Source organism: Abrus precatorius, unplaced genomic scaffold (assembly GCF_003935025.1).
Source record: "Abrus precatorius isolate BTA unplaced genomic scaffold, Abrus_2018 Scaffold3, whole genome shotgun sequence".
In the NCBI taxonomy this organism is placed as follows: domain Eukaryota; kingdom Viridiplantae; phylum Streptophyta; class Magnoliopsida; order Fabales; family Fabaceae; genus Abrus; species Abrus precatorius.
Genome location: NW_020874373.1, coordinates 17,357,700 through 17,370,268, shown reverse-complemented (window position 1 = coordinate 17,370,268; position 12,569 = coordinate 17,357,700). Strand labels below are relative to the sequence as shown.

The window sequence follows — 12,569 nt, the reverse complement described above, 5'->3', positions numbered from 1 at the left end:
CAAAAAATAGTTAGAGATTTTACAAAGGGGGTGGCAAAGATATTTTCTCTTTTCTTCTTTTGACTTTCAATTAATGAAACGAAGACATACTAAATTTCTCTGCCGATATTTACGAAGTACGTCACTGTTCTTACCAGAAATTAAAAAAAAAGAGAGAGAGAGAACATAACATAATATAAACATAGCCGAATAATAATATTATTATTATAACCAAATGAATTGGTTACATTCAAAGCACGTCAATTTTTAAATACATTCACGTTACGTTACACTCTTTTCTCTGAATTTCATTTGTTATGTCAACCATGACATTAATTTGAAAAGATGTTAAATTAATTTAATCCAATTGCTCCGCTATCACAAAAAAAACATATCACACAAAGGAATCCCATTTTTCATTACAAAAAATGAAACTTTGTTATAAGATAAAAAAAATTAATGTTATTATTTAATACGAAATAATGATATACTTATCATTATCTTATTGATTGTTTCTTATAAGAAAAACAAAAGGACGAAAATTTGAAAAGATATATTATATATGACGCGAGGGAAAGCGTATTTGAATCTGACCCTTCCACTGTCAGTCAAAGTACGGTTCAAAGTTTTCGCTTCTCATACTATATCTCTGACCGTTGACACTTTCGTCCTTCTAATTAAAAAATTTTATCACGGAAAATTAATATAAAAACTTTATCTCTCTAATTTAAATATATTAAATGTATTAGGATAAATTACATTAACTAAATTATATTTAATATTAATGGTAGATCTTACATAGGTATTTAAAATTCTTAATATTTTGCTATTAATTTCATGCACATCATTTTCAAAAAAAAGAAAAAGAAAATGTTATAAAAATTAAGGTTATAAAAGTAGAAAATTAATTTAAATATGAAATTTAAAAATATTATACACTAATACCAATTTTTTAGTAAAATTAGTTAATTTTTTACTATATTTATGTAATTTTTCTCAAAATCTCATATTTCACTATGTATTAATTTTAAATACTATACGAAAATAGTCTATAAAAGATTTTTTTTTTTTTATAGACTTCGTGTATCTTCTCTCGAAGACAATCCTATTCAAACTTATAAAAATATTTTTAATTGTGATTAGTTATACTAATGATTTAAAATTATAAAAATAATTAAAGAAAATAACACTATTAGTTCAAAGAAGTGTGATTGAAAATAATATATATTTTTAAGAATTTAGTACAAAATAAAGGAAATCAAATAATTTGATGAAATGAAAGGGTCTTGGCAATATTTTTTTTTCATTCAAGAAGATATCTCTATCATATTTAAAATATATTTTCAATATGTTTGTATAAATAGAAAAAAGGTAAGAAAAAGTTAAAATAGCACTATATTTTTCAAAATGTATCCCTAAAATTAAATAATTCGTAATATAAATTTATCAAACTCAATCCATAATAAAAATGAAGTTTAAATACATAGAAATAGTAAAAATTTATTAAAATTACAATTTAATATTCTTAAGATAATAAATATTTTTTCAATAATTTTTTTTTTTGTTAGTTGCTTATTTTCAACTTTTAAGATTAAAATTAACATTTTTGCTAGTAATAAATTTTGTTAGTCTCAACTCTTAAGAGGTGTTTGGTAGAGAAATTTTTAAAAATTTTCTAACAATCTTAAGTTGAGAATTTTAAATTTTTATGTTTAGAATGCATAAGATAAAAAAATTATCATAAAATAAAATTCCTAAAAATATATTTTTAAATTTAAATTTTTAAGAAAATACCCTCATGAAAGGGGTAAAAATATGTTTTTCATAAAAGTAAAACTATAAAAGTATAATTATTCCCTAAACTTAATTTATATTATCTTTTCATTTTATCATCTTTTATTCAAAACTTTTATTACTAACTTATTATTATAATTGAATATTATTTAAAGTAATTGTTATTAAAATTTCATAATTTAGTCACTCGTATATTAATCATCTGAAATAAAGAGAAATGAAGAGATAATAAGTTGAGTTTTTTAAATATAATTTTATTTTTTAAACATATTTTTTATGTTATAATTGTTTCATATGATTTTTAAATCTTTTTAAAATGTATTTGATGCTATAAATAAAATATATTAATCATCACAAAGAGGAAAAGCATATTTTAAAAAATTATTTAAATCAAACATTTTCAAGAATCATTGTATGGTATTCTAATAAAATTTAAGAAATACCAAATTAATTTTTTATATTATTAGAAAAAAATTTCAAAAAATATGATTCTCAATTAATATAACCTTCAAGATCTAAAAAAAAATTTTGATACGTTGAATACTCACTTAGAATTGAATTTAATTACTTATAAATATTGAATTCTAATTAGAAAAATATAGCATGTATTACCTATATATTTGATATCCTTAATAAATATTTATTCATAAGACTTAAATTATTACAAATTTAATCCAATTTACTTTAAATAATTAATAATTTTTTTATCAATTTTCTTAATGATTTGTTTAAAAAATAAACTATTACTTTCCTTAAAAAAATCGTATCTAAACGTGCTTACATGCAGAAAGCCGCGATATAAAAAATGTGAATCGAGGAAGAGGCAGCATTAGTGTTAAATTACGAAAGTGGTCATGGAGACAGACGGAGTGGGCACACGTGTGAAGAGTGTGGAAGCGTGCGGGGTTCTGGGCTCAGGGGCGTGACGTTGGAGTGATACCCCTTTGGTTTCCTCATTTCGCATCTCTCTCTTTCTCTCTGATCTACCTTCCTTCCGTTCCTTTTGACCCACCCACCCTCTCTCTCTCTCTCTCTCTCTCTCTCCAATGTCCTTCACACTCTTCAAACACTTGCTTTCTCCCTGAGATTCTCCCTTCAATTCCCACGCAAAACCCTCTCTCCTCCTTCTTCCTTAGTCTTAGGGTGCAAAATGAAGTCCTCTCTCAGCAAGTTGAGGAAAATTGCACTTCACAAGAGCGTTCCCAAGGACAAGAAAGACTTTCACCCCTCCGTTAAGTTCGACGACCTCGCTCTCGCCGCCAAGGTCTCTCTCTCCCCCTGCAAATTTTTTGTATTCTGAACCTGATAATTCCCTTTTCTTTTTTCTTTTTTTAAAAACTTTTATTGCTATTGAATAAATATTTGATCTTGTTACGGGAAATTATGTGGCTTTTTCAATTGGCCTCCTCAAATCGTGCTCGGTCGCATAAAATTCGTATTTTGTCCCCACGATTTTCTGTGGAAAATAATAATAATAATAATAATAATCAGTTTCAGTTGTGAAGCTTGTTGTCAGTGATGGAACAAAAGTTTTTTTTTTTTTTTTTTCTAGAGATAACACGTGGATAGTGTTTCAGAAGGAAATTTGGCTCTTTCAGTGCTGGCTTTATTACACTCTTGAGCTCGGTTATTTATCGTAGTTGTAGTTACAGGGTTAGGGTGTTAAAAATGAGTGTGGCAATGGGAGTTTGATGAAAAATGTTGAATGATCTTGTGCTCAGTCTCTTCTATGTGGCTCACTAATTCTAGTCCTGGTTTTGCAGGACATGCAAGATATGAGAGATTGCTATGATAGCTTGCTTTCTGCAGCTGCTGCTACACAAAACAGTGCTTACGGTAAAAAAAAGTCTTTGGTGCTTGGTTAATAGCTCATATTGTTCACTTTGTTCCTCACTTGTAATGTCTTTGAAACTTAGGCTTTGTTTGGGAGTTTGTAGGGAGAAGGAAGGAAAGGGTTTGAAGGGTAAGGGAGGAGTCAGGAGAGGAGAAGGGAGGAGAAAGGAGGGTTAATAAAAAGTCTCCCAAATTTGGGGAACTTAAAAACATAGAGTTAGGAGGGTTTATAAAACCTCCCCCTGATGAAAGCTCCCAAACAAGGATTATCATGATATGAGCCTTCCCCTTCCCTCAAAAAACTAACTCCCAAACAAAGCCTTAGGAACTAAATCTGCATTTTGTTTTTCTGTTTATCAGTTAGTCTGTGGTGTTTTATATCTCCAAAAATTTAAGTAAAATATTATATGTGCATTTTTTTATTCACTTTGGTCATCATGTATAATGTCTCTAACAATTTAAGATACATATTTACATTTCCACTTGACATAGTCCATGGCTGGCATGGTTTTGCCCTATTGATATAGTCTAGCATTGCCATTCATGCCCATATAGGGAAACAACTCATAATGCTGAACTTGCACACCTGCCTTGGGCAGGTCTTCTTATTTGTATTGAAATTGTGTCATCATGTATAATGTCTCTACATATTTACATTTCCAGTTGCCATAGTCCATGGCTGGCATGGTCTTTACCCCACTGATGTAGTCTAGAATTGCCATTCATGCCCATATAGGGAAACAACTCATAATGCTGAACTTGCACACCTGCCTTGGGAAGGTCTTCTTATTTGTATTGAAATTGTGTTGTTGCGATTGTGACTACCTTTTAAGTCTAGTGAGATAGCAGCATGGATGTATTTGAAAATATCAAAGTCTCTACTCTCTAGGGTATCCTTTTCTTATGCATCTACACTATGTTATCTTTACTGATGTTTAGACAAACATTTTAAATTTTCTGAGTTAGTTCTTTTAGATGAGTTTTGCTGCCTTGAAAATAGTAAAGTCTCTAGAGTATCCCTTATTGTGTTATGTATTCCAGAATTTGCTGAGTCGCTGCAAGAAATGGGTACTTGTCTGCTCGAGAAAACTGCCTTAAATGATGATGAAGAAAGTGGTGAGTGGGTAAAATATTTTCATGACTGCCCTATTCTGCTATTCAAGATACTTAGCCTTTTTGCTAGTTGATTTATATGATGTATAGTCGTTGCTACAGTTGTTATGAACTGCATGCAGGTAAAGTTTTGGGGATGCTTGGAAGTGTGCAGCTTGAACTTCAGAAGCTTGTTGATAGCTATGTGAGCCTCTCTTTGAGTGCAACATTTTGATTGTTTTGCTTTTACTTTTTCACCTAAGCAATCTTCATTAACAAAATGTTTATAATGACTTGATTCTTTCTGCTCATCAGCGTTCTCACATAGTAATGACAATAACCAATCCGTCAGAGTCTCTTCTTAATGAACTAAGAACTGTTGAGGTATGTTTTTATGTACTTCTCCTTTTGTCATGTTTAATTTTTAGTTGTTACTAAATGATTCTTACTAAGAAGCAGTCTTGTGACTCTTGTCCTCAATGTTGAAATGAGTAAAATGTTTTATCACTAACTGGTTTAGTTGACTCTAAAGTCTCCACCAATCCAGCAACTTCATTCCCCTTATGGTATTCCATTGTCATCTTCCCCCATAACAAATCCCAAAGCTTTCTCTCAGGAGTCAGGACATTTATGGAGAGGACTCAACAGTGGGCTAGATTGGAAGCAGCATCTTTCTTCCCTTTCCAGAACATCCTTTTGTTATGACAATTGTTTCATACCTCTATTCCTGAATTGCGTCCTTGTTTGACTATTACACCCAGCACTGCTATTCAGATTATCTGCAGAAAAAAATCCGTTCAGCTAATTGGGCTGTTGGATTTGGTTTAGGCTGGTATCTCCCATTTGACTTGAACCAGTTGTGGGTGGGCTATGCCCAAAATCTATGCGCTGACTTGAAGTTTGGTAACTGCCCCTTAAACTGCCAATTTGGCCAAACAGCGCCAAGATTTGCAAACCCCATGCTATCTCCCTAAAACCCTTCTTCAATTGATCTTGCTCCCTGTGGGCAATGAGTGTGGATCCTTCTTCTAATCAGTAATTGTCTCACACAAGCCATCTTAAAGTAGCCCAATGCTCCAATCTTTGTTCTTCAGGAGTTTCTAGTAGTTGTTCAAACAGCATCTCTTATTTTTGCACATAATCTTCAGCCCAATCATTTCAGCACAAGGCCACAAATTGCTCATATGAATTTGCTTTACCTACACAAAAAGCCAAGCCTCTTCAGAAATTCTGTTTTCAGTGCTTCCCAAATTTTCTCAGGCATCCTCTTCTTTAGATATCTGAACCACTGCACTGCTGCTCTTTTAATTGAAACCTGCAAAAGAACTAGCAGCACTTTCAGTTCTGGTTTTCAAAATAAAAATCTCAGCCCTAGCCAAACATCCAAGGGGATCACATGCCCGTTGAAATTAGGCTGTTCCATCCTCTTGAATGTTTCAGAAGATTCATCTTCATAATTTAATTTGTTGAGTGAACATCCGTGAGACATTTCTACCCATGAGTTGGTTAGTTAGTTAGTTATCAACAGATGGTTTGTTACATAGATAGTTAAGTTGGTTTGTTGAAGAAATAAGGCATGTTGCCTATAAATAATAGGATAGGTTAAGAAAGAGATGTCTTGTCATTTGTAGGAGGAAATTGAGGCCTTTTGGCATTGGGAGGTGCAGACTCTCAAAGTTCTGCAGTGTGTTTGCGTTCTGTTTTGCAAATTGTAGAATTCTTTCTCCATTCTTTCTAATAAAGATACCAGGTATTTGTCTATCAGATGACACACGTAGATCACAAAATATGGGAATTCTGAGCTCCCTCTCTCAAACATACTCAATACAAACTTCTCACTGAAAGCATAGACTGCTGTGCTCTATACAAGCAATTTTTTGTCACTCTAATGCTACCTACTCCTTTAGCTGTTATCTTTGTCCAGTGAACAACTTGTAGCTTTTAGCTAAGTATTGCAAAAGTAAGTGTGGGATGAAGTCATATGAATGGTTTTATACCTAACATGCTGCCTCAAATAAGCATTTAACTGTGTACCAATTTAATTATATTCAGAAGAATGGAGGCAACAAGCATTTAACTCTAGACTATAGTTATGAACTTCGCTGGTAACCCCCTCAAACTGTGTACCAATTCATGCACAGTGATTGCAGTACTTTAGTGTACTAATTCTGCACAATTTGCCACAAAATTAGCTAACACTGGCGTTCCAGATGGATGAACTCAGTGGAAGGCAGCAGTTATTTCTGTAGAGAAGAGTTTTCAAGGTAGAAGAAGGCTGGAGGAAGAAGGAAAAAATAAATGGTACGTTTGGCATTTTGTCAGCGAGAAGGCCTTTGTACAAGGATGTGAGATAAATTAATAACTGTTCATTTTGCCTTATTGAAAAAAGAAAAAAACTAAAATAAAAGATAGAAGGTAAGGAGTATGAAGGGTAATATTGTTCCTCATAGCAAGGTTTGTACAAGTGGCATTCTTTTTTTTTTACTTGTTTGTGGTAAGTAGAGACAAAAAGTTGCACTATTGAGCAACTTTGCCGTCAATATTGTGAAAGGTAAAAAATTTGGAAAACATATTTATGGCTAGACCAATAAAAAAAAAGAGTATGAAGAGACACATTTAATTGAAAGTAGTTTGTAATCAACTGCTACCATTAATTGTAATTTATAATTAATTGGAAAATTTTCATCGAGTAACATACTGATTAATATATTAAAGCATACTGCAAACCCAAAATAGCATACTGACTATGTATACCCACATGTACTGGCATACTTAGAAGGTCATATGCCATGTACCCTTACCTGTACTGTGTACTGGAAAGTATGGTGAACACCCAATAACTATGCTACAGCATATGAACCTGATAACATTGTTCCTCACAGACCATAGGAATTGCTTATTTGAACATGTCAAGGACCATCTCCTAAAAACTGAAGTTGCTAGGTGATTGATCATGATTGGTTTTGATATCTAACAGCCCATCACACAAGAGACTTTGAGCTTGAAGCATGGACAATGTATTGACCCACTATATCTTGTGCTGAAATTCAAATTTTATTTAGAAGTATGGGCCTGATGAAGTTTGAACTCTTGACCACTTTGTATTTGAGGTTTTGATACCATGTCAAGGACCAAATCACCTATGGGTTGTTGGGTGATTGCTCATAATTGGTTTTTATATCTAAAACTGATTTAGATTTAGGTTTACCCTGCTGCTGCCACCAACAAAAAGAAAGAAAGGAAAGCAATAGAAAAATAATTCATTAGATGTTCATCCTGAATTTTCATAGTTGGAGAACAAGTTGGAGAATTGTTATTGATATGGGTAAAAGTTTGGTTAGGAAATGACTATTAGAGAAACCTATCTTTGAATTTTAAAGTTTCTGACTTTCTGCTATGAAAATACAGTAAGTTATGGGCTTCATTCATGCATTTAAAGTTGATTAGTGGATTTGTTGAGTGATGTACTTGTATGTAAGGGATTTGAGGGTTGTTAATAATAGTGGAGATTGAAGCAAAACTGAGCAAGGTGTACAGGAAATGTTGTAAAACTTAACAGGGGAAGGAGGAAGTGTTATTCAATTTTTCACCTTCTCTAATTTTAAGCTGGGCTTTAACATAATCAAGTCTTCTTTACAAAGCTCAAGTCTAAGATATACAAAACTATGACTTCCTTGATGCTCTTTAGAGCCATATTGCCTCGCCTGGGACATTGATCAATAATTTGGAAATGTAGTGACTTTGCTGCTGTATAAATTTATATTTAATATATAACTGTCATGTTTCATCTCAATGCCTTTCTATTCCTCATGCAGGACATGAAGCGGCAATGTGATGAAAAAAGGTTGGTATTTATGCTAGTGCTATTGTTTTTCTCAACATCATATTATGTTTCCTGAATCTGTTTTATTGCTTTCAGAGATGTATATGAATACATGATTGCCCAACAGAAAGAGAAAGGAAAGTCAAAAAGTAGCAAAGGTGAAAGTTTCACTTTACAGCAGTTACAAGCAGCTCATGATGAATACGAAGAGGAAGCAACACTCTGTGCTTTTCGGTTGAAGTCCCTGAAACAAGGCCAGTCACGTAGTCTCCTAACACAAGCAGCTCGTCACCATGCTGCTCAGGTTTTCTTAACCTATGACCTTTTGCATCCAAATCTTTTTCCTGTCCCTATCTGTGTCTTGATGTTTTTTTTCTTGTTCTGCTTTAAATGTAGTTGAATTTTTTTCGGAAAGGACTTAAATCACTAGAGGCTGTTGAACCACATGTTAGGATGGTTGCTGAACAGCAACATATTGATTACCAATTCAGTGGCCTTGAGGATGGTAATAATGACGATGAAAATGACTTTGAGGTCATTGAAGGTGGTGAGTTAAGTTTTGACTACAGATCAAATAAGCAAGGGTCATATATTGTTTCCACATCACCAAACTCAGCAGAGGTGCGAATTTTATATTACCCAAAACTTTGAGGTCAATGATTACGTGCTTTTGTTTTATTATTTAAATGTTGCCAAATCATGTAATTGTTATTATTTTATACTTGTTTATCTCTATATTCTTTAGATTACCAATGTTTTATCAGAATCAGAGTTATAAATTCATCTTATCATAATCATTGACTATGTACTGCTAGGTTGAAGAATCGGGTTGTTCATATGTTCAATCTTCAGCCACAGAAACTGCAGAGGTTCTATTATTACTTCTTTTGATTTAATCCAATTTGAAACTAGTGTTAAATCTTAAATCAGTTGTAAAGAAATAAATTAGGCAAATTAGCTGATCAAATTTAATATTGTTTCTAATATTTATAAAAAAAATTCTTAATCTTTAGGATAAGCGCTGAAGGTATTATTTGAGACCTAATCTTAGGGATATAAGTTTAGCATTGTGACAATGACAATTTTAATTCTCACTGTTGCCTTGGTTAACAGGTCATCAATTGAGAATGATTCTTTAATTTAACTTAGGTCATCCTCTAATACTTCTATTAACTTGTCTTCTGGCAGACAAGTTTAGACAAGAACCAAGGAGAATTTAAAGTCTCAAATAGAGATCCTAGAGTCAGCAGTTATTCAGCTCCAATAATTGCAGAAAAGAAATTTGATCCTGCTGAAAAAGTAAGACAAATGTTATCATCAACTGCAGCAAAGTCCAATGCGTATGTACTTCCAACACCTGTACACAACAAAGAAACAAAAACTAGCTCAGCTCCCCGCACGAGTGCAAGTGGATCTTTGCATAATTTGTGGCATTCTTCACCTTTGGATGAAAAAAAGAATGAAAAAGATTTTGTTGATAGTAAATTGTCAGAACCAACTATCCCTAGAGCTCACTCTGTTCTCAAAGAAAGCAACAGTGATACTTCATCCACCCAGTTACCACGCCCCTCAGCAGAGGGACTATCACTTCCACAAGTTGATCTTTTCAGTGCTTCTGATACAAAGAAAATAAAAAGACAAGCTTTTTCTGGTCCATTGAGTAATAAGCTACTATCAGTAAAACCTGTTTCTGGAGGTTTTCCACGTTTACCGGTGCCCCAGCCTTCATCTCCAAAAGCATCTCCTAGTGCTTCACCTCCCCTTGTTTCTTCACCTAGGATAAGTGAGCTTCACGAGCTTCCTAGACCCCCTGGCAATCAGTCCAGCAAGCCAATGAAATCTTCTCGAGTTGGTCACTCTGCTCCATTAGTATTCAGAAATCCAGAGCATGCTGCGACTAGTAAATTTCCTACAGTTGTATCCAGTACAGCATCTCCACTTCCAACTCCACCTATAATTGTCTCTCGAAGTTTTTCTATACCCTCTAGTAGTCAGAGAGCTATGGCATTGAATGTTTCTAATACTAAGTATTTGGATACACCCCAAGTTCCAGAGAAGGTCGAAGAAGCTACATCACCTCCACTAACTCCTATATCCCAGAGAGCATCAAATATATCTGACCTGGCTTCTCACTCTAGTGAAATCCGAGGTTAGATACCATTTATTATATAGTTCTTATTATTTATTTATTTTGTATAAATTTGGATATGCATTTGAAATAGACAATATTCTTTATGATTGCTGCCTCATTTCTTAACTTCAATTTTACGGAGTTGTAGTACAGGGTTTCAGACTTCCAAGTCATTCTTTGTCAATCATGTGGTCTAGCATTATTTGTGTTTTGCATCAACATTTTTTATTGTTAGTCTCATTGTGGTTTACCGTGTCAGTTTCATCCTGAGGAGAAACAAACGTGAGTATGATGTTTTTCAGTGGATGCAGGTGGGAGATAAATCTCATACTGAATCTGAGTTCTGCTGAATGATTCGTAGTTCAAGTGTCTTTATTCTATGGTTGTGGGAGCTAAATCACTCGCGTTGTGGAGTTACAGGGTTTTGCCCAGCAAAATGTTCAGGCAAATATATGTAAATATGCTGTTTATGTATTGTTTAGCTTCTCATCTCAATTTGTATCTATTATTTTTACTTTAACTAGTGATGATGGGAACTAAACTCTACATGATTGTCATTATAATGTGTTGTGTACATATTCGGATGAAAAATTTTGTTCACCTCCCCACGCAAGTCCAACTTGAACCTCTTCAACGATGAAAGAAATTTAGCAACAGAATGAGATGCTTATCCCATTTATTTTCAACAAATTTCCAGCTGCTCGAATTTTGAACACATTTGCCTGAATTTGGGTACTGATTTCTGTATTATTATTATTATTGGGCTTAATTACATTTTATGTCTCCAATTTGTTGTGAAGAATTATGGTCTCCATGTTTTTATGAAGTGTCTCTAATTTTGAAATTAAGTAAAGCAAATTTAGCCCCTTCGTTAAATTTTTTACTTTAAATTATTGAATTATCATTTATCAAATTATTTGAGGGCTTATGATGGATTTGGAACATGAAATGATTGTAAACGGTTAATTAAAAAAATTTAGTCGGAAGTTAATAGAATTTGATGGATTTCAGAAGATATGAAATTAGGGTTTGAAAGGAGAAAATTTGATATCTTTTATTTTTTTTTTAATATGATTTGATGTTTTGGTTGGTGATTTTATAGTAAGATGATTTAATTGATATAATTTGTAAACATAAGAAAAAAATTAATTGGGGAATAAATTTGTTTATTTTAAAATTAGAGATTTAATTGTTTCAAAAAATTGGGGACTCAAAGTTGCATACTCTATGTTACATGGATTTAAAATGTTATTGTTGGAGAAATGCTACTTTCTTTTCAGTGCAGTACTTACGATTGCCCGTTACCCAACTCTCCATCTACTGCTACGAGAGGAATGCCACCAATATACTTTCTAACACATTCTCCTTTAAAACATAATTTTTAATAAAATTTAGTCAACATTGAGAAGTATATTACAAAGGGTGTATGATTAACATTATTCATGGTTACCAAGCAACTTGATAGGTTATTTGTAATTTTGAAGGATTTTACTAAAAAGTGCCTTTTTTCTTGTTATTTACCAAAAAATATATAAATAAAATAATTTATTTATTTGGAGTATTTTTGTCATATCCATTTGGAGTCAACATTTTAAAAATATAATAAAAATTTTAGTATATATTTTATTTTATATATTTAAATTTAATAAATATTAAAAGTTAATTTTTAATATTAATAAAATTAATTAATTATTTAAGCTAAATACATAATTATATATATATATATATATATATTATATTTTTACTTAATTTGTAATTTTTTATTTTTAAATTGGTCAACCTGTCTAAAAAATGAGATAAGTTAACCTAGTTTACCTTCCTTACTTACCACATCATTAGCCACACAATACTATTTAATTTTAGTATATAAATCAAAAAGTAAAAATAAAAAAAAAGATCATCATAAAATTTACTAAA

General features: G+C 32.2%; 1 protein-coding gene across 3 annotated transcripts; it reads left to right on the top strand.

Annotated features, from left to right (window-relative positions):
* The first annotated feature begins 2,625 nt into the window (after nt 1-2,625).
* On the top strand, nt 2,626-11,446 carry LOC113861807 (uncharacterized protein At2g33490-like). 3 transcript variants are annotated; one of them, XM_027494842.1, is made up of 11 exons: nt 2,626-3,037; nt 3,537-3,609; nt 4,648-4,722; nt 4,842-4,903; nt 5,014-5,082; nt 8,514-8,542; nt 8,618-8,825; nt 8,918-9,142; nt 9,337-9,390; nt 9,710-10,670; nt 10,964-11,446. In XM_027494842.1, exons 1-11 carry the CDS (start codon nt 2,924-2,926, stop codon nt 10,972-10,974), a joined length of 1,881 nt encoding a protein of 626 aa, XP_027350643.1. In that variant the 5' UTR covers nt 2,626-2,923; the 3' UTR covers nt 10,975-11,446. The 3 variants fall into 3 exon arrangements, with proteins under 3 accessions (XP_027350643.1, XP_027350642.1, XP_027350644.1); XM_027494841.1 differs by having other exon boundaries at nt 10,955-11,339; XM_027494843.1 differs by lacking the exon at nt 2,626-3,037 and having other exon boundaries at nt 3,582-3,609; nt 4,648-4,730; nt 10,955-11,323.
* The last annotated feature ends 1,123 nt before the right edge of the window (nt 11,447-12,569 follow it).